Source organism: Drosophila sulfurigaster, chromosome 3 (assembly GCF_023558435.1).
Source record: "Drosophila sulfurigaster albostrigata strain 15112-1811.04 chromosome 3, ASM2355843v2, whole genome shotgun sequence".
NCBI classification, from domain to species: Eukaryota; Metazoa; Arthropoda; class Insecta; order Diptera; family Drosophilidae; genus Drosophila; species Drosophila sulfurigaster.
Window position 1 is genome coordinate 37,352,482 of NC_084883.1, and position 21,382 is coordinate 37,373,863.

General features: G+C 36.2%; 4 protein-coding genes and 1 long non-coding RNA gene across 7 annotated transcripts; 2 read left to right on the forward strand and 3 right to left on the reverse strand.

Annotated features, from left to right (window-relative positions):
- The first annotated feature begins 143 nt into the window (after window positions 1-143).
- On the forward strand, window positions 144-1,676 carry LOC133842781 (hsp70-binding protein 1). The gene is made up of 5 exons (XM_062276031.1): window positions 144-302; window positions 365-442; window positions 508-1,045; window positions 1,103-1,311; window positions 1,364-1,676. The coding sequence occupies exons 1-5, from the start codon at window positions 264-266 to the stop codon at window positions 1,409-1,411; spliced, it is 912 nt and encodes a 303-aa protein (XP_062132015.1). The 5' UTR covers window positions 144-263; the 3' UTR covers window positions 1,412-1,676.
- LOC133842777 (ankyrin repeat domain-containing protein 11) lies at window positions 1,151-4,991 on the reverse strand. Its single transcript, XM_062276019.1, has 3 exons — window positions 4,759-4,991; window positions 1,911-3,610; window positions 1,151-1,848 (listed from the first exon to the last, which is right to left on the reverse strand). The coding sequence occupies exons 1-3, from the start codon at window positions 4,889-4,891 to the stop codon at window positions 1,669-1,671; spliced, it is 2,013 nt and encodes a 670-aa protein (XP_062132003.1). The 5' UTR covers window positions 4,892-4,991; the 3' UTR covers window positions 1,151-1,668.
- A 287-nt stretch (window positions 4,992-5,278) lies between these two features.
- LOC133842783 (probable small nuclear ribonucleoprotein Sm D1) lies at window positions 5,279-6,086 on the reverse strand. The gene is made up of 2 exons (XM_062276033.1): window positions 5,932-6,086; window positions 5,279-5,680 (listed from the first exon to the last, which is right to left on the reverse strand). Exons 1-2 carry the CDS (start codon window positions 5,943-5,945, stop codon window positions 5,320-5,322), a joined length of 375 nt encoding a protein of 124 aa, XP_062132017.1. The 5' UTR covers window positions 5,946-6,086; the 3' UTR covers window positions 5,279-5,319.
- Window positions 6,087-6,386: 300 nt separating this feature from the next.
- Window positions 6,387-12,816, forward strand: LOC133842774 (tyrosine-protein phosphatase 69D). 2 transcript variants are annotated; one of them, XM_062276017.1, is made up of 12 exons: window positions 6,387-6,649; window positions 7,392-7,494; window positions 7,758-9,574; window positions 9,638-9,886; window positions 9,942-10,185; window positions 10,248-11,136; window positions 11,203-11,349; window positions 11,418-11,528; window positions 11,593-11,772; window positions 11,835-12,142; window positions 12,212-12,347; window positions 12,417-12,816. In XM_062276017.1, the coding sequence occupies exons 1-12, from the start codon at window positions 6,559-6,561 to the stop codon at window positions 12,492-12,494; spliced, it is 4,353 nt and encodes a 1,450-aa protein (XP_062132001.1). In that variant the 5' UTR covers window positions 6,387-6,558; the 3' UTR covers window positions 12,495-12,816. The 2 variants fall into 2 exon arrangements, with proteins under 2 accessions (XP_062132001.1, XP_062132000.1); XM_062276016.1 differs by having other exon boundaries at window positions 6,388-6,649; window positions 10,245-11,136.
- Window positions 12,817-14,413: 1,597 nt separating this feature from the next.
- LOC133846245 (uncharacterized) lies at window positions 14,414-20,275 on the reverse strand. Of its 2 annotated transcripts, none has more exons than XR_009894850.1 (3): window positions 20,043-20,275; window positions 19,809-19,964; window positions 14,414-14,594 (listed from the first exon to the last, which is right to left on the reverse strand). It is a non-coding gene; the product is annotated as an uncharacterized LOC133846245 (long non-coding RNA). The 2 variants fall into 2 exon arrangements; XR_009894851.1 differs by having other exon boundaries at window positions 14,415-14,594; window positions 20,069-20,275.
- Window positions 20,276-21,382: the final 1,107 nt, after the last annotated feature.

The following is a 21,382-nucleotide window of genomic DNA, read 5'->3' on the forward strand; positions in this document are numbered from 1 at the left end:
AGCCCAAAACTCAGAAATAAAAGAAATGTATGATACGCAACGTTGCAGTATTTTGAGTATATTACTTTTTGGTACGCTAAGAGTATATTTTTTGAATATTATTAAGTGGCTAATTTGATGGTATATTGGTATATTTTCTAGAAATATCTGTTATTTTCAAGTTGCGGTCACGCTGCCCACATGTTTACTCATTTATTTACAAATCAATCACACATGCGAATAGTTTTATATTTCAAGCAAACATTTAAAAGTAAACAATTAAAATGTCTAGAGTACCTCCGAAACATAAACAAAATTTAGAGGTAATCATAGAAGTACAACTTGTGTGATTTAGACATTGCATTAATTATTTAATTTTCTCCAGGGATTGCTTAGACTAGCAGTTGAACATACAGGAGAAGACGCCGAACCAGCTGAAAACCTTGATAACATAGATACGCAGGTAGTAATACGGCTTCCACACATAATCTATGACTGTTTAAGCTATATGCACATACATCTTTTTAGAAACAAGAATTCCTACAAGGCGCCTTGCAATCGATGTCAATGACGGTCGATGAAGTTCAATACGCACTCGCCAAGTTGAACAATGATTCCATAAGCACGGCTGAGAAATTGGAGTGTTTGGATATAATTCGTGATAATATTGATGATATCGATGCTGCCAATTCGTTTGTGAAAGTTGGTGGCATAACAACTTTGTTGGCATATATCAGAACTCCGAATCGCGATTTGCGGCCACAGTCCATTTATATAGTCGCAGAAATGGCTCAAAACAATGAGTTCTGTCAGAACTATTTCTTGAATGAAAAGTTGATTCCTGTGCTCACGTCCACTATGAATGACACTGATGAGGACTTGGCCAAGGGTTCCATCTATGCTGTTTCGTCCTTGGTGCAAAACTTTCCAGCTGGTCTCAAAGAGTTTCTGCGCACAAATGGCGTTAAACAAATCTTGGCCTGTTTAAGTTCGAATCATAGCCCAGTGTACATTAAAGCGGCATTCCTTATAGCGACCTTATCATCAAATGACAATTCATTCCGAGGTAACCACTTTCATTGCGGGTTGTCTGCTTAGTCAGTAATATTTGCGACTTTTCTAGATCTCGTTAATAAGCAAAATGCGGCGCAAATCCTTTTAAGCAAGCTGGAGGCTAAAGACGAATATGACGATAAACAAGAAGCCACTCTATACGCTTTATCGGCACTTTCCGTGAATAGCAAATGGAAACTTCCTTCAGCCCAACAGAAGGAAGCTGCTGTGACACTTAAGCAAATTATCAATAACAAAGCTTTGGCGGATACTTGTGAAGTAAGTTATTGTGGAAAAATACTATAATCGATTAATTAAATTTATGTTTCAGGAGACGATTCAGTATGCGAGAACTGTATTGAATACAATTTCCAAGTAAATGAAATGTTACTCCAATTGTGAACTAATTTATAATATTAAGAATATAGCAAAACGTTATAAAAACTGACTTGCGAAGCTTTGCTTTTAATATGCCTTAACATAGGAAGCTTTTGAATTGCGTGTGGACTCTTAGCTTATGTTTATTGAGAGCATATACAATAAATAAATGTGACGTTTAAAAAAAATGAAGTAATCAATACACATATTGTAAAAATAAAGTATATTGTAACTTATTAACTTAATTTCCGTACATTTTCATGCTGGCAATGTATCAAAATCCTCTCCGACATGTACGATAGGCACGTGATTCTTGTCCACACTGGACTCAAATATGTAGTCACACAATTTGTTTTGTTTTAGGCAGATATTCCAATCCATTACTTGGATGGCATGCAGGCTCTCTGCCTCATTATGCTGCCGCAAAACCATTGATTCCTGCAAAGAGAAGGATGTTAATAAATAAATCGCAAATACGGGCGTAAATAATAAGAACCTACCTTGATTTTCTCCCACTTGTCGTCCACATCTTGCAGCCAGCTCAGTAGCAAGCGACCATTGAAGCGACATCGTGCACTCTTCTCTTTCTCATCTTGCTCTGGGGTAATCATATTGTAAATTTCATCGTCTTTTAAGAATGTACAAACGGAATACGGTGCAATTTGTCCAGATAAACTTCTGGCTGCCTTCGAATGCACTCGAATGATTTCTTGTTCAACATTTAAACATAGCTTTTCACGCTCCACCGTATGCTCCTCGACCAGTTCTCGCCTGGCCTTTTCCTGTTGCACATAGAAGGATCTCATACTCTCAGGAATAGCATCGGGTATTTCAATTTCGGGGGTATTTACATCTTTATTGAGAAGGTATGATTTCTTTGTGAGCAGATAATCATTGTATCCTTGTGGCGGACGCGGTTTTACCGGATACAAATTCTTCCATTTCTTCTCAACTTGTCGGCGAATATTCAAAAACATTTGGAATCCATTTGTGAATGGATAATCATGTGGATGCGATTCGCCAGTGGTTACGGACGACGTATCAGCTGCTTGGGGGGTTTTGGAGCTATCATCATTAATATTTTTGGGTCTTATTTTTCGTTTGCGCGGATGCAAGTCAGCGTTCGATGATGAGATTATCTCCTTGGACGAGGATGTGGATGAAGTCGATGGACTGGGCACATTCGGTAAAACATCATGATCGAATTGATTGTGTTGAATTGGGCTCGATGTCATATTTGTATATGATACCTTAATGTCGGCATTATCATTGGCATGATTCGATGACGCTGGCGATGGGGAACTACTTTGCATTTGCGGTGATGAATTGTTCGAGCTGCGTTCAGCGCTTGTCACACAGCTTCTGTATGAGCTACGCAAGACTCTTAGATTCTTTTCGTCATTGAATAGTTTAATGTTCTTATCATCCAGTATTGTGGAGGAACAGGCAATGTTCACTTTCTGTGGACTCTCATGCGGGCTGAGGCATTGTTGTTGATTGGTAGTTGATAGCAATTGTTGATTGTCAATGGAATCGCTATTCGAGCTGACCACATACGGCAATGCTGCATTCTTTGATGCGGCTACTTTTCGCAACACATTACCATCGGTGTCGATTGAACAATTCTGCTGGGGAATCACAATTTTCAGAGGTGGTACCTTCAATCCTCCATTATAGAGACTATCATTGCTCTTATAATCCTCACTGCTGCCGCCTTCTGTTTCATTTTCAATGTCAACGGCCTTGTTCACGTCCGCTTCCTTCTCCGCGTTGGCGGCGGCGGTTGCCACAGTTGCGCTTGATTTACTGCCTGTCGCCGATGGGGAATTCTTTGCCGACGCTTGCTTTGTGTTCTTATCAATCTTTGAGGATAACTTGACGGATGCGCTTTTCACATCTTTCGCTGCATTATCCAAATCTTTTCGTTTCTTCTTTTTCACATCATCGCCTCCAGCATGTTCCTCGAAATCTTCCTCTACATCCGAATAACTACGCTTTGTACTTGTCACGCTTTGCACTATAGTTGGTTCGACATTTTTGCCATCCGCCGTGATGCCGCCTCCATCATCGTTAGATGCTGACGCCTTCTCTTTACCTTCAGCGATTTCTAATTGCTTTTCCGTAGCATTGAGCTGCTCATCAATTTCTGTTGTTGCATCTCCCTTTTTATCATTTTTCTTTGAATGCGCACGCGATGTCTCTAAAAAGGATTATGCGGAAATTTAATTTAATTACTATTGTGTTTGAATATGGTTGAAAATAAGAAGTATACTGCAGTCACAACACTATTTTAAGAAAAATTTGTTTAAGTAAAAACAATATTTCGCCCGAAAGGCTGATTTAAGCTAAAGTGTATTTCTAATTGAAAAAGTCAACTCTATTCAACTTTAAGATGGAATACTATATTTAAAGAAGAATTTTAAGTGAAAGAGACGTAGCATAAGACCTCAACTTCAACCCTATAATTTTGTTAAATGGCTTCCAAATGTATTATTACATCGTTATTAAATTTTCCGAATGTATCTAGATTTTCGTCCTTGCAGCTTTAAAACACCGGCCACAATTTCTTTTTTTCTTTTGTATTCTTTAGCGGCCGAGGGCGTGTCTCTAGCTTACTATGTTTTTTTGGGATCTAAAATATACATTTATGTATATACATTACAGAGTCTCAAATGAATACATTTTCTGTCAAGTTACACATGTATATATATTTTCTTTAAGTTATAATATAGTTAGAATTTCTTTCTATCGAAATGGGTAGTTTCAAATTCACTACATGGAAAAGAGAGTTATAAAGGTTGCAATGGGTAGCACTGGCCAACTTCGTAGCAATGAAGAAAAAACCCAGAATGTCAGAGGCGTGAACAAAAAAAAGTTTGATGGCCATACTGCTCCTATTGCTTTTCTTTGTTATTACGCTGGAATAAAACTTTTCCGATGAAGTAACTATTTTAATACAAGTACATAGATATTTTACGAATATATATTGTTTATAGTTTACCCTTTTGTTACTTATTACAAACACTTGCTCACACAGTTTTACCACTCACGCGAAGTGAAAAAGATCACACTGAAAATTGCAAGCACGTACATACATACATATGTATCTACATGAAAATTTACACACATACACAGACGTACATGTGACGGGCTGCCTTGTATGTGTGAGTGGTACAATGGCTGCATATTACGACGCCCTCAAAACATATGTTTTTTACAGCACTGTAACTTATTGTTTTTATCTAAACACTTTATTGCCGCCGACTTTAGCGTTTACTTATGTAATTAAACACATTTAACAAATTGTTTATGCTTTAAGAGCGTTGTATTTTGGTGCGTTTGGTTTACCTGTTGAGGAGGTTGCTGTCATTTGGATTAATAACGCCATTTGTTGTCTTTCCGACATGGGGGTGTTTGAGCTGGGCCTAGCTGGTGTGACCCCTGTATTAAATCCTATCCCCTTTGGTCTTGGGGGTGGCATAATACTTAAATTCAACAGCAAACACGAAAACTTAAAATGTTGAACAAAAACAAGAACTACGACTGAATTAATGTAGTGTGCCCGTTTGTTTGTTATTATTAAATCACTCAATAGAATCACATTAATCACGCTGTAGTGTGACCAACTGTTGCGCAAGAGAATAAATAATTCGCAAATAAAAGTGCGGTCACATTATCAGCTCACTCCTATCATTCGTTATCATTAAACTTTCATATAATTTGTTATTAAAGTATTAATAATGCTTAAAAAATGCATATTTTATACTTTTTAATACAATCTTTTTGTGCTTACTGCTATTAAATATTCTGAATATATATACTTGACAGAATGCATCTCAGTTTGTGGCAACTTAATGAAATAGTCCAATAGTAGTTGTATGTGTTTTTATTATATTGTGTATTACATATTTAACGTCTGGCCGGAGCTCTGCCTCTGCCACGTCCCCTTGGTCCACCACGCCCACGGCTGCCTCTTCCTCGTCCTCGGTTTCCAACACGGCCACTATCCTTTTTCTTTGACTTCGACTTGGGAGTATCATCAATAAGCAGAGTTTCCAATGGCAGACTGTCGGGCAGTATGAAGTAGCGTATGTTATTACCACGAATGCTCAAGGACTCCAAGTGGACGGGATCTCGATTCTTGATGGTCATTTTAACACTTTTCAGATGTGTGTTCATAGCAACATCCACTCCGGTGATTGTGCCATGAATTTGAGTTCCGTTCTTCAATTCAACTGTCACAGTCTCGTGACTTAACTTCATTAAGAATCTGAAAAGGTGAATTTAATTATAAATATAATTGTTTAGTTTCAATGAGTGCATCATTCATTAAAAATTAGTATTTAACATTTCGCGGGGTTTTTCGACTCTTAAGCATGTTGACAGATGCACACACACACATACTTAAGTACAAACACTTGGGTTATATGTATACAAATTTGCAATCACACATGTAATTAATACACACAGCCGCGTTTAGGTTATAAATTACATTTGGTGGCACTCGTATACTTAACATACCTCACCAACTTCATTTTGCTTTATTTATATTGGTACCAAAAATCAGATAAATGCAAAAAATTGGAGCCGGCAGGGAAAAAGAAACTACAACGCCGCATCAATTGTATTAAACGTAGGCAAGATAGCGTCGCTTTTTCTATTATCGATTTATTCGTAGGGTGGTTGATCAAGCAGCTATCTAAATGTTATCATTTTAATTTTATTACAAAATATAAATACAAAGGTTTTAATTATTAATTGTGTAGTCATTTTATTAATTGTATGATATGTTTTGTGTTGATTGATTTGTCCAAAACAGTTTATTTATAATAAATTGAAGATTTCAACGGAATTTATCGAAATACAGTATCGATATACACAGCTGATGGTGTTTCGTTTTCGATATACCAAAATTGTGAAACATTTTTTAAAGGGTGTGGAATTGATGAGAATATTTTTTTTTTGGTCTTCTTACACCCTGTGCCAAATAGAGTCTAGCCAGTTTTTAACAAACTAGAAGCAGAATTAAATTAATATGTTGTTGTAAAAGTTTGCAACAGTGAAATTGATAAAACAAATAAAACGGAAAGGGACTAAAGCGCTTATGTCCTTTTAAATATTGAAAAGTATTCACATAGTTATTAGGCGATGGCGTGTTTTTACGAACACCGAATATATGCCTTTGTGACTCTTTTACTTTTCTTATTTACAAATGAATTTGCACAAGGATCTATTAGAGGTATAAATAAAGTGTGAAATAATATCAAACATTTATGCAAAGCAAACAACTACATATATGGATTTTGTGATAGTTTCCGTGTTTTGACTGCATTTTATTTTGTATATACACATACACATACATAAATATCTACGCAAATTTATCTGCAGATATACAAACCCAATGTGTGTATATACACACATGCATACTCGTATGTACTTATGTATGAGTGCACACCGCCTATTTGCTTTATGTGTGATAAAGGATTTTTATGTGTTAGTCGAAGGATGAGAAACTTTGTGAGACATGCTCGACATTTCGTTTGCAAGTACGCTTATTAGATCTGTCATTTTTGTGTGTAGTACACCCCTAAAAATGGGCCAGCAAGTGTATACTAATATTGTGTTGTTGAAAATGGGTGGTGGGGTGAAATAGAGGGGGGAGGGCGTTTCATAGACCGGCCGCCGTCAACAGTTGAGTTCAGTCAACAGTTGAGTTATTCGATGTTACTTTTATACAAATTTTAATTTATGCTTGTTGTCGTCATTTTTAATTATAAAAGCGTTTTTTGTTTGATGTGCTGTTAATTAAGTGTCAAAGTGCAGTACGTTTTATTACGTTTCATTCGTCATCAAATTGGTGGAGCTGTTAAGCCCTTTTTGCTGATAGGGTTTCGTGAGTGGGGCTGACATCATGCTGTATTTTTCTGACTGCACCTTTTAAAACTATCTCTAACTTCTTTGTTCTTCACTTGTCGTTGCAGAATGGGTGAAAATAGGGACAAACGCATCCTTAGGATGTGTTTCCGAGACAGAACCTGCGACTTGGATATTTAAGAACGAGAGCATTAACGCTGTGGATACCAGGTAAGCATATACATATTATAAATATATTTTGGTAACTTAAAAAATCTATGGAAAATAATACTATATAATTGCTCAATTAAATAATACATCATCTTCTGTGAAAGTTACTATGATAGTAAAACACAAAAAACAAACACTTAATTATATTTTCTTATCCAAAAGATTTCAATGTAGTATAAATATAACAAAACTTGATGAACCATTATAAAAATGATATATTTTGTAACATTTCCGTTAACATTTTTGTTATTTATTACTTTCAGATTTACAATTAGTGCTGATATTGTGACGGATGATAACAGCAGCGATGGTATATCTAAATATAACAATGTGCTTCACATACGTGATGTGGTTATAACGGATATTGGCAGCTACACATGCAAACTTCCTAAGAGCAACGACACAATCGAATACAACTTGCAGCCATTTCTTCAACCAAAAGTCATTGATAGTACGGTTGATTACATTAAACGAAAGATAGGTCATAGTGCCATATTGTATTGTGTATTTGACATTTATCCACAAAATATGACCTTAAATAAGCAGTTGAAATGGCTAAAAGACGGCAGCCATGTGGCGGATCTCGAAAACTTTTACAGTATCACACAGTTGAGCGAGACACGATTAAACTTCACTTTGGAATTCACAGAAGTCTATAAAAAAGAAAACGGCACGTATAAATGTGTGCTATATGGATCCACTGGTGAAGAGATTGTGGCCAAAGAGATTGCGTTGCTTGTGATGGAAGTGCCACAGATCAGTATTGATTATGTGAAAGCTGTGGGTGCCAACAAGATATTTCTCAATTGGACATCATACGATGGCAACGATCCAGTGCAAAAGTTCTTTATACAATACGCCCAGGCGGGTTCATCGACCTTCGAATATTATAAACAGTATATCAATGGCAACTACACATCCTATGTGCTCGACAATTTCAAAGCGAATACAACTTACCATTTACGAATAACTGGCAAAAACTCGATTGGCGATGGGACACCAAATCAATATCCATTTGGCGTCACTACATTGGATCATGATCCAACGTTTATACCCAAAGTGGAGACAACCGGGAGCACAGCATCGACAATTACGATTGGCTGGAATCCGCCATCGCAAGACTTAATTGAATTCATTCAGTACTATGAATTGACTGTGTCCGAATCGGGTGAAAAGTCCAAGTTAATTGAGACGGTCACTTACCAACAGAACTCTCGCAATTTGCCATATATGTTTGATAAATTGAAAACTGCAACTGACTACAAGTTTCAGGTGCGCGCTTGCAGTGATCTGACAAAGACATGTGGTAATTGGTCTGAGATTGTGAATGGCACCACCATGGATGGCGTTGCCACAAAACCCATGAATTTGACTATTCATTGCAATCAGCAGAATAACTCCCGATCTAATTCTGTTTCTGTTGGTTGGGGTGTGCCCAAGACACCAAATGGCAAAATCGTTTCATATCTCATTAACTTAGAGGGCAATTATACATACAATCAAGATGGAATTATATCTACCGAAAAGTGGGGACCAACTATACGCAGAGTCGATGAACCTAGTCACAAAGCCAGCTACGAAAATGTCAGCCCCAATACGAACTACACTGTAACCGTCTCTGCGATAACGAGACATAAGAAGACTGGCGAACCTGCTGTGGCCAATTGCTTTATGCCTATTTCGACGCCCGAAACAATTGGCAAAACGATGTGGACAAAGGTGAAGAACGGTCCCAAATATGTCTTGAAATTGTACTTGCCCAAAGTAAGCGAGAGAAATGGTCCAATTTGCTGCTATCGATTGTATCTGGTTAAGATCGTAAATGGAGACATCGAGTTGCCTCCTCCGGCTAAGCTGAATATAGCCACGTTTAATGAGCTGAGTAATATCAGTAAGACACATAACCATGCATATTTGGCTGAGATGCTTAGTACTCGCTATTTCAAATCGGAGATATTTTTGGGCGATGAAATGCGATTCTCGAATAATCTCGAGGATCTTATTGCCAATGATGAGATATGTCGCAAGTGTCTTATCGATACTCCTTTTTACAACACACAACGCCCCATTTCTAAACCAGGTACGAATTTCAATGTTTATGTTGAATTTAATGAGTTAATCAAGAATTTATTTTTCAATTTAGATCCCATTCTGCCACCTAAGGAAGATCTTATCAAGCTTGGCAATCTAACAGAAAACTCGATTAAAATGTTAGAAGGCAGAAAACGTAGAAGACGAAATCCCACAGTTGCTACAAGCAATGAAGACACGAGCTTAGGCACTAACATTCCAACAATTGCACCAGAAGAAGTTGCTGTCAGTAATCCCCTAGAGATTTGGGATGGCGAAATTGACATAAATTCAAATTACACTGGATTTATTGAAATTATTGGTAAGTCTTAACAGACTTTGTTTATATTACATGTATACTAATTTATTCTCTACAGTGCGATCTGGGGAGACTGTTCTTATGGCATATAGTGATTACTTTGATGTCATTACACCCGCTACTAAAGCTGAACAAATTCAATCTCTTGACGATACAAAGTTTTATTTGAATACTGGTATTCAAGTGCTGGCGATTTCACTGGCAGTAGTTGTGATCTTTGTAACATTATGGATTATACATCATCAAAAGACTAAGAACGCAATGCCCGACGAAGATACCTTGACATTGAGGGACTCATTAAGGTATTTATTTATCTAAAATACTATTAGTGATTAGCTAATTAATTGTATTACCCACTTAGCAGGGCACTATTTGGACGACGAATCAACAACCATAGTCAATTTATTGGCTCTGGTAACCAAAAGGGTTTCGATACTGGGCCTATACATAAAACCGATTTGGTGACAGCCTATAAGAATCGACATAAGGATACAGATTATGGTTTTCTACGCGAATATGAAATGCTGCCCAATCGCTTTAGTGATCGTACGACAAAGAATAGTGATATGAAAGAAAATGCATGCAAGAATAGATATCCTGATATAAAGGCATACGATCAAACTAGAGTAAAACTATCTCCAACTAATGGAACCCAAAGTACTGATTATATTAATGCTAACTTTGTGATTGGTTACAAGGAGCGGAAGAAGTTCATTTGTGCCCAGGGACCCATGGAAACGACCATCAATGACTTTTGGCGTATGATATGGGAACAACATTTAGAGATAATTGTGATGCTTACGAATCTGGAGGAGTATAACAAATCAAAATGCGCGAAATATTGGCCAGAAAGAGTTTTCGATTCCAAACAATTTGGCGATATTTCCGTTAAATTTACCGCAGAGCGTAAAACTGGTGATTACATTATACGATCATTGGACGTGACGAAATCGAATCTTATTGGAGAAGAGGAAGATCATCGACAAATAACACAATACCATTATCTGACATGGAAAGATTTTATGGCTCCCGAGCATCCGCATGGTATCATTAAGTTTATACGACAAATTAATTCCGTCTACTCTGTGCAAAGGGGGCCAATATTAGTGCATTGCAGTGCTGGTGTTGGCAGAACTGGAACCCTTGTTGCACTCGACTCTCTTGTACAACAATTGGAAGAAGAAAGCATGGTTTCGATATTTAATACGGTGTGTGATCTGCGACATCAACGTAACTTTTTGGTTCAGTCTTTGGTAAGCTATTGCAGCATTTTAATAATGGGTAAAGTGCATACTTTTATACTTTTTTGTACTTAACAGAAACAATACATTTTCCTTTACCGAGCATTGTTGGACACTGCCACCTATGGGAATACGGATATACCGCTAGCTTTGCTTCAATCGACAATTGACTCTCTTAAATTTAAACCTAATGAAGGAAAATGCTTGCTGGAAACAGAATTTGAGGTTAGTATCACATATTTATTTAAGTTCCCTTCCCAAAAATAATAATATAATTTGATCTGCTTTTCAAGAAATTGATTTCGACTGCTGATGAGATAAATAAGACCTGCAGCGTAGGTGAAGTTGAGGAGAATATGCAGAAAAACAGAAGCCATGAAATAATTCCATATGACCGCAATAGAGTAATTATATATGCTTATTAATGAATGTTTGTTACCTATTAATTATATTCAAAATCTTCTTTAGGTTATTCTAAGTCCAATTCCAATGCGGGATAATTCCACATACATAAATGCTTCATTTATTGAAGGATATGATAATACTGAATCGTTTATCATCGCACAAGATCCTATGGAAAGTACTATAGGCGATTTTTGGAGAATGATTTCAGAGCAAAGTGTTTCCACTCTTATAACGATTTCCGAAGTGAGTATGAGATTGATGCCAGATTGTTAATAGATACATATATGACCAAATATCTCTTTCAGATTGGCGAAGGTCCAAGGAAGTGTCCGCGCTATTGGGCAGATGATGAAATTCAATATGATCAAATACTCGTAAAATACGTACACAGTGAAAGTTGCCCGTATTATACACGGCGTGAATTCTACGTAACAAATTGCAAAATCGATGATACTCTGAAGGTTACGCAATTCCAGTATAACGGTTGGCCTACTGTGGATGGGGAAGTTCCTGAAGTATGTCGGGGAATTATTGAACTTGTAGACCAAGCGCACAAACATTATAAAAACCATAAAAATATTGGTTGCCGATCTCCCCTCACAGTTCACTGCAGGTAATTTAGATATGTCAATTAGTTGTGATAAATTATTGATATAAATATAAATATTTTTTATCTTTACAGCTTGGGTACTGATCGAAGTTCAATTTTTGTTGCCATGTGCATTTTGGTTCAGCATTTGCGATTCGAGAAGAGCGTAGATATATGTTCAACCACAAGAAAATTGCGATCTCAGCGACCAGGACTTTTAAATTCATTCGTAAGTTATATTATAACTGCACTTGAATAATTAGTACAAATAAATAACAAACAATTTGATAATTTGCAGGCACAATACGAGTTCCTACATCGCGCCATAATAAACTATTCAGATCTACATAAATTATCGGAAAATATTGTGGATTAAGGAAATAATTGTGTGTGTACTCATAAGATAAGTGTAGGCAGCTTTACACATTAAAATACATAGATATTATAAAAATGTACATTTCATGAAACTACATATAGTATGTACGAGTATTTGAATGCGGCGAATGTATACATTTTTTTACCATTATATTTTTAACCTTATACAATACAATGTGTCTATACAGATGCTTATGTATATGTCTGTACGTGCGTATTTATATATATATTGATAAAGCTACCAAAGGAAGTATATTAATTTATTTTATAAGATTTCGTGTAAAAAATAATAAATAAAATATGTATCTTTTACATTTATGAAAGCAATCCCTTTTCTTTTAGTATTGGAAAAACTATGCTTTGATAACACAAAAATTAGGAAAAGTTGAAAACAATTTGAATGATGTGGAGCTGTGTTAAAAATATAACAAATGTGTTATAAGGGAAATTTTGCGAAGTTGCAGTTAAAATAATTTAGAGGGAGAAGGAAAAGAATGCTGTGAACATATGATGAAGGGTATCCGAAGTTATATGATGCAGACCTTAAAAAGGAAATTCTTTTGGGAATAATACACTGAAATCTTTCCGGGCTTTCTACTCATCAATCACCTTAAGAAAATACTTTTTACGACTAAACCAAAACTAATTGAGTTGCCTGATTGAATAAGTGTATAAGGGGTGGGTGATTTATTTATTCTGTGTTAAATATACAAATTAAATTTATATGCTAAAATTTTTCTATGAGTAAAAACCTTTCTTAAATTATTGCGTTAACTTAAACTTTGCAGTAATTCGTATAATACATATGTACATAGCATACTAAAGATTTATTATTCCTCTTATTGATTTTTGTTGAAATTACAAATTTATGTTTATATATATTTTTTCTTTACTTTTAATTTAATATATTATAAACTTATTTACTAAGTTCAAATAAATCTGAAGCATGAACTTGGAATGGTAAAAGTAAATTTGGCGCAGAGGCAACAAATTATGTTGTACTAGATACTCGTAGTATCTGCTCATACACACATAGATACATTAGTAAATGTACACGGGAGAGAGCAGAGCTTTCATTAAATTAATTAACTTTTTTGTGCAAATATTGCCGGGTGCATAGAAACGTTCTATATGTCAGAATCAGAATACGAAACGAATCAGAGAGCGAGAGAGGCGAGTCGAGACTCGTACCGGTTGCCACTTAAATTCATCATCAAGCTGAAAATTATGTTTTCAGTTAAAACTGAAGACTTGTGTAAACACTTATGAACGGCCACTCGGCCTGTACGACGAGTACGATGTTGAAAATTTAATGATTCTTTTTCCATTTTCATTCACTAACTGAAATTGTAGGAGTGTCTGAAAAAAGACAGATGTAGCTGATGACTTTGTGCTTGATGAACGAAATGTGGATGGAGTTCAAAGGTCAGTTGATGTACTTCTATGCCTGTTTGCCCGCATTCCGATTCCGGCTTCTCTAGTAATTAGTCTTTATGCACTGTAAATAACTTTGTGTAAATTTGAAGCGGAGAGGGTAGAATATAAATACCAGGAGTCTGATTTTACGACTGCCTAAATTATGTCCTTATACGAAGAGATTGTTAATGTCTGTGACTTCCACATTGCAGTATAGGTTTTAATTTATAGATAAGCTTGGGATAATAAGAATTTAAAAAACTATTTTTCCTTGACCCTCAAAATCTTTTTAAAAAATTTGATTGCAAAAATAGATTTTGTTAAATAATAATAATTGCCAATCAGCAAAATCTATTTTTCAATTAAATTTTTAGAATAAAATATTATAGAATATTCCATATTCTATGTTAATAATTAGTAGCAAAGTCCGTAGCGAAGTTGCTAAATAAAAATCACAGAATCCTCAAAAGGTTATTATTAATAAATTAAGTTGACAAATTGATTCGCAACGTTTCATTTATAATTTTTTTCTCACAGTTTCACAGGATATGGTTTGGTTTACGGGCAAGCTTATGCATACATAATGAATAATTTATCGCAAATATAGTACTTGTTTTAATCCATTCATTTGCCTTATCATCTTATCAATACGATAAACTTCGCCACGTGCCAGACATTGATGTCTCTTTTTTTTCGAAAAATAAAGAACCAAATAAATGAATATATTATAAACATAAAATAAAAAAAAACAATTATCATTATCACAAAGCTATAATCAGGCACCTTGTGCCTGCTATCTAATAAGGGCACCCGGGGGATTGGAGGATTGCATGAAAAGCATGAAAAGCGACCAGCGGCCCACAAACAAATATTTACATATGTATTTCAATCCGTCATTTGGTAGTCACAAGCGTGAGAAGAGCAAACACAAAACTTCGTATCTGCGACATGCATAAGTGGAGCGAACTTTGGTAACCCTGCAATAACAAAACCAACCAACGGCAACCCTAACCTGATGATGTTGTCCTCTGGCTGCGGAGGCTGACTTACGAGTATTTCATGGCTCAGCAGCAATAGCAGCAGCATCGAGTTGGAAAAGTCAACGTTAGAGTCAGTCGAGAGGGGGAGAGAGAGAGCATTGTGGGAGGGCTGTGGATGACTTCAAAGGAGCAGCATATACACAGAGAGAAAAGATCTGTTTGTTGGCAAAAATTATGCTGTTCACGTCTACAGATGTCCATATTGTTAATGTAACAATAAGAAGTATTAATAGTGCACATTTTGAACTAACACTACTTATTTTTTTCTTATGTATCGTTATTTGTGTATTGAAAAAATAAAGTTTTGTTTTTGTGTTTACTTTATATAAACATTTTTTCCAGGAACTACATAGTGTTAAGTATATTAATCCATTTACAATAGTTTTGGAATATTCGATGTTACACTTTCGACTCAGGAAAATCTGTGCCTTAAAAGTTTATCAATACTATAAAGTTTTTCTCACTGTGTAGTCCGGTATGCGCAGTGGGCATTTCAGTGCCGGTCTCATCCGCAACACGTGCCTGCTTCGACGGCGACCGCCGCCCCGTCGCTCGAGTTAAGAACGCCAATTGTTTGTCGGACATAAACTGCAGTCGAACAGTTTCGGCTATGATAGCTTCTCATCGCACCACCGCCCACTTCCCACTTCTGACTGCCCACCTCCCACTTCCCACCGCACATCGCGCACACATAAAAAGCAATAAACTAAAATTAAGTCAGAAAACGTGTCAAAGTCAGTGCTCAGCGCACTGACAGTGATGCAAAAACAAACACAAATAGCGAGCGTTGGTCCTTGTTTACCTTCATAAAACCCACCAACTTCGCTAACGCATGCCTCCCTCTCCCGCTCCTCTTTTGCCCATCGGCTTTGAAGGAATCCGTAATCAGTGACGCTACGAGGAATAACCCCTGTTGCAAACTCACCCTGCCAAGAGGCAGAGTGGAGAGTGTTTGTTCTATGCGCAATCATACAACAGTTCTCATTAAGTTAACTGGTAGTTCGTAAAATTTTGAACAAACTTAATTACTGCGAATGAATCAATGTTACTTAACAAGGATACATTATTACTGAATTATTTTGTAAGCACAAAAGGAATAGAGCCGTGTTGGTTTAAGTGCAATAGGTTGTATATTATAGGAAATACATATATTCTAGTCATATTTTAGTTTCAGCTTGTTATGTTGTTTATATTTTGTGGAAATATTCTCAACAAAATTAGAATAGCAACCAAAGATTCTATTTATAAGGAATTAATAATAATTAATAGTAATAATAATTGAGTCAAGTGGAGATTGCGTTGTTATCTATTAGTATTATACAGTACCTTCAAAAAATATCTCAAATAAATAAATCAACTACTAACAAACGAATTTTGTTTTAAATTCGGTTTGAATTTAATGTTTATATTATATTAATATTTATCTCTATTAAAATGATGTAGAAAGTATGTTCCCTATATTTTAACTGCATTCTTGAATACAGGGAAATTGTTGGGCAAAAAGTGTAGGTGGGGTGGAAAAGATTAATGTAACAATTAAGGAATATTATACTGCTGATTTAACAATGCTGAACCAAGTTGACGAGCTAATAAAACTAAGATTTCAGATAAAAACTTAAGAGAATTTTCAATGGGATTTAAAATAAAGTGAACTTAATTAAATGAGGTAATAAACAACTTTGAACTCGATTTAGTGAATAAAAATAGTATCACTGCCAGTTAGACACTACATTTTTGTAGCTTTAAAGCTTACACAAGCTATAAAGGCTTGTTATAAATTAAAAAAAATATTATATAGAAACTTTTATTGAATGTGTAGATGGAATAAATGGACTTTTTAAAAGCCACCTTTCGTCATCCTCGATTTAGCCATGCCATTATATTCGCATGCAGGATAATGTATGTATCGCATGTAAGATTAAGTTTATAGTTCGTTCTGAAACAACTCTTATTGTTGGCAAAAAAAGAACCCCACATATGAATGTACAATACTATATGGTCATATCCTGCACATTATGTTTTTTTACTTGCCATCTTTGGATCACGTGGAACGAAAGGGGGGCATGTTCCTTAGAAGCGGGGAGAGCGACACGTTTTATTTGTTTGTTGTCACATAGCGACGACGTTTGGCAGCAGTAAAGGACGTGTCACGTGCCATATTGTTTCATCCTGATGGCTTTCTGCTTTCGGCTTTCGGCTATGTGTAATGTAATGGTCGGGTGTTAACACAAACTTTGTGTGTCTGATTCGATATTCGTGAAGCTGAACCGGTACGCCCACCCTGCATCCTGTTCCGAACCGCACACAAACTCTCTCACACTCCCACTCCCACTCCCACCCAGATGCTGCTGCTGCAAATGATGAGTTGTGCCTAATTCATAACCACATCGAAAGGAATTAACTCACAGCATGGAGCCAGAGAGTCAACTCACAATCTCTATGTGTTTTGTTAGGGGGGTGTTAACAGAAGGGTGGAAGTAATGCTTCCCTGTAGTTCCTGTTGAAATCAAGTCACTTTTATACACGTGTCTTAATTCGTTTGGGTGAGATTTTAAAAAGGGCAGCCAAGGGGTTTAAGTGAAATTAATTACGGTAGCGTCATCAATCGATTGGGCGCCAAACAAGCGAATTGTGGCGAAATATTATTTCGATATTTCCCAAACAGTACGGCATTAACTAGGATTAGAGATTATTTTCCCACAGCGAACTATGGCAGGAATAACATGAATATTCCAGCTACGTTTTGTTTTTAATTTAATAAGCCCTCAGACTATGATTAGGGAAAGCTGAGCAGCACCGAAACTGTTTTTAAATGTGAGGAGAAATTCACTTTTTTCCCAAAGTTAAAGCCCTGTCTTGAATTTCTTTAAAATGTAAACTTTAAATTTTCCAATTAGCGTGACAATCTTCAGGAATGAAGACAGCAATCCCAAAAACCAAGCGAAAATCCCTTGAGGCTTTTGTTTTTAGGGAAGGAGTTGTTTTTGTGAGGAGGGAAATTCCACACCTTTATGTATGCATGCTTGTTCGATTGTTATGATTTTTGAGTCATGTTATGTTGTAGGCGTACATACAAATAATTTTGTCAGATATAAGCATTGATAACGGAGTGCAAACATCCTTTCGTAGGTGAAATAACATCGGATGTGGCTGTGTTTGGTCGCCAGGGGGTCCTCGCTTGTTGCCAAAGATACTTGTACCAAAGCCATCAAGAGTTTCAACAGTTTGCAAGTAATCTCTTGTTTGTTTCATTGTCTGCATTCATATATTGTTGTTCTACATTATCAACATAACTACAGAAACAAGGCACTGCAGTTGGACTTGGAGTTGGACGTGAAGTTGAAGTTGAACTTGGACAACGGACAGCAGACAATCGACAGCAGTCTGTAGACAACAGAACAGAACTGAACTGAACAGACGGAAGACAAGAGACCATCAGGAGCATGGTAGAAACTAGTTAGTCAGAGATCGGCACAAGTAAGCAATTTCACAAATAAGAACATATTCTCTGTGTACACAAAGCACGACAGCAGGATAAGATAAGAACAAAATTCCGCCAGCGCCTGCTGTGCAGGTCCAACACAGCTTGCGCAGTATGACGTACTCGTTTCTACTCTCTTCTTCCTTCCTCTCCTCTCTTCTCTTCTCTTGATTTTTATTTTTTGGGGGACTTTTGCGGCTCACACCAATCCCACTGAAGCGTCTACACCACAGTCATAAATAATTGTACCCTACAGTCAGTTGTGGGAGTGAGCGATTTGCTTTAACCACAAACTATCTAATTCCACAATATGTTACATAGTTTACATAAAGACGATTTGAAAAATTCAAATTTATGAGCAAATTAAATTATAGAATTCATTCGATTGTTTATTGTTATTCTACTTATATGATTATATTTGCTGGATCACAAAAATTATCTTATTATGATCACTGTAGCTTTTTTTTAACTTTGTGCATAAATATATATCTTTTAGATAAAGACCATTTATATTAAAAAAAAAACTAGGTGCAAGGCATTAATAGTAAAGTATGAATTAAGGCTTGGTATTCTTGATATTTAAAATATAGATTGTCAAATTAGGTTTTTGTTTGTTAAATTAAGGTAATTTATCGAATTCAGTTTATACAATAAGCTTCAAATAAACGTATAGGAGAAAAAAATGCACAAAACAATATACATATAATACAAAAAATAAGGACTTTTCATCCAAAACGTTGTTTTTCAAATAGTTCTACTTAAGGTCACTCGTTTAACTTACTTATTTCTGACTTTTATTTATAGAATACTATAAGTTGATAAACTGCATTAGGACTAAATACAGGATTACTCGAGTATTCGTTTACAGGATATATTCACAAGCATAGATACTTGCATTTGGTTTGTGACGTTTATCAAATCTGAATACCCTTCTTGGGTTGGGTATAAAAACATGTGTTAGCATTTTCGGATAACACATAATGAGCATCTAACAGTGGAAATAATGTTATGTAAATGTAATTAGAAAACATCATCAATTTCGAAAAACGGCGTAAATCCTTTTTAAATTTTAAGTACACTAGGCTAGGCGAAATTGAATTGTACCCATGGCCATTATTGGCTTTGCAGAACCTTTTTTTTCGCCTATTCTAATCCTTCAATTCATCTAAATGGAGTCAAATCCGAAAATTGGATTGGAGAGTAACGCCCACTCTTTGTCACGCTGAACGGCAAGCAAACGAGACGAAACGAAACTGAAACCAAACCAAACTAGATTCAACCAGACACAGAGTACAACAACAGTACACACAGTTATGGGTAAGTATTTCGGTTGTTCCACCCCACCATTTCCCCCCTCCACGCCCACAGAAACACTCACCACTCTCCACTCAATGCTGTGCTTTTGCTGTTGACTGGCTGCTGTTAATGTGCCAGCCAAATGCTCAATTGCGGTATCCCAGGACATGCCAATGAGACTAGAATAGGGGATTTCAACTCAACTTCATTGTGTTCTTGGGCCAAAGTGTCCGTTTTGCTGGTGGAAATGTAAACAGAAGAAAATGGATATTCAATTACTTAAACGGTTAGTCCATTGTTCAATCTACATACATACGCACACGCACACACACTAACACATACACATCAAATTTGCATATTTCCTATTTGTCTGTTTGTTTTTGTCGAGCGCAATAGACAACTGTTTAGCTGAAAGCATGCATAGTTAATAGATACATCATTTACATAAATTTAACCCGACAATATTTGTGATAAATAAAGCTCATCAATGCGGCAACTATTAGTGAATTTGTTTGTTGTTGTTGAGGCACTTTGTTTTGTCTACTTTACATTGTTTAGGGGAACTAATCGAGCTGAACAAGTTTTAAATTGAACAGTGATGAACCAACTTAATGAACGATAAATATATGTAGTTCGATACAATTAACTGTTATCGAACTTGAACCTTGATAAGCTCTCATAATAGGTGTAGTTGGCAAGTGATCGAAGCTATATCGTTACAATAGACAGTTATCGAACTTCGAACTTAAGGCTTGAAACTAGTTCGATACAATCGTCTGTTATCGAATCTAAAGCTTGCTAAGCTGTTATAATTATATGCTTATTAAACGCTATAAACATAACGAATCAAAGCTAAAAGTTAGCTGCTTTTAAAACACAATTCTTAATGTCTATGTAAGTGTACTTACGGTTAAAGCACTCACCAACAACATTGTCGTAAAATTAATGAAAGCGAATTTATTCTATGCGGATTGCTGGCCCTTTTTTCTCTCTTCTTTTTGCTGCTCAACTGAAGCAAGTAAATGTTTGAATGTTTCTTAGAGGGTTGGCGCAAGAAAAGGAAATTTAAATTATTTTGGCGTGGCGAACGCGGTCGAAAGGAATAGGACTATGATCTCGCGGGCCATCTAACAAAACTCCTCAAGCTCAGTGATGGGAGTGAGTATCTTATACTTACTTATTTTTTGGCATAGGGCGTAGGTCGTTGGTCGTTGGCATTGGGCGTTGAGCGTTGCTTGAGGTCGTTTCTCAATTAAATGGCTATGGTATTTGTTTACTAACAGCACTGGGCTTTCTTTGCTGTGCTGTTATCCCATTCGCTGACTGGCTGCGAAGCTGGGGCCAGCATTCGAAGTTTCACGCGAGTTAATGCGATAAATTTGCATATTTTGATTGTGTTGCGGTCAACAATGGGTTGCTTTCTGAATTAATGGGATTTTGCAAGCTTATGCAAAATCCGCCAAATATTTTACAATTTTAATTAAATTATCCCGAGCTTTTAACACTACCACCCAACTTGCCACATTACATACAAACACTCGCATTTACATAGAATATTTATGTAAATATAGATATATATGAATGGTATATAAGTTGCTTGCGATGCTGACTGAATTATCTGTTGCTTTATCTGTCACTGTGAAAATTGACATCCTA

Excerpts from the sequence above, each read along its gene's own strand:
- LOC133842781 (XM_062276031.1), top strand. The coding sequence starts at position 264 with ATGTCTAGAGTACCTCCGAAACATAAACAAAATTTAGAG. Across the intron at positions 303-364 it reads AACATAAACAAAATTTAGAG|GGATTGCTTAGACTAGCAGT; the intron begins GTAATCATAGAA and ends AATTTTCTCCAG. Across the intron at positions 443-507 it reads TTGATAACATAGATACGCAG|AAACAAGAATTCCTACAAGG; the intron begins GTAGTAATACGG and ends ACATCTTTTTAG.
- LOC133842777 (XM_062276019.1), bottom strand. The coding sequence starts at position 4,891 with ATGCCACCCCCAAGACCAAAGGGGATAGGATTTAATACAGGGGTCACA. Across the intron at positions 3,611-4,758 it reads GACAGCAACCTCCTCAACAG|AGACATCGCGTGCGCATTCA; the intron begins GTAAACCAAACG and ends AATCCTTTTTAG. Across the intron at positions 1,849-1,910 it reads ACAAGTGGGAGAAAATCAAG|GAATCAATGGTTTTGCGGCA; the intron begins GTAGGTTCTTAT and ends TTCTCTTTGCAG.
- LOC133842774 (XM_062276016.1), top strand. The coding sequence starts at position 6,559 with ATGGCGTGTTTTTACGAACACCGAATATATGCCTTTGTGACTCTTTTA. Across the intron at positions 11,529-11,592 it reads TTCCATATGACCGCAATAGA|GTTATTCTAAGTCCAATTCC; the intron begins GTAATTATATAT and ends AATCTTCTTTAG. Across the intron at positions 12,348-12,416 it reads CAGGACTTTTAAATTCATTC|GCACAATACGAGTTCCTACA; the intron begins GTAAGTTATATT and ends GATAATTTGCAG.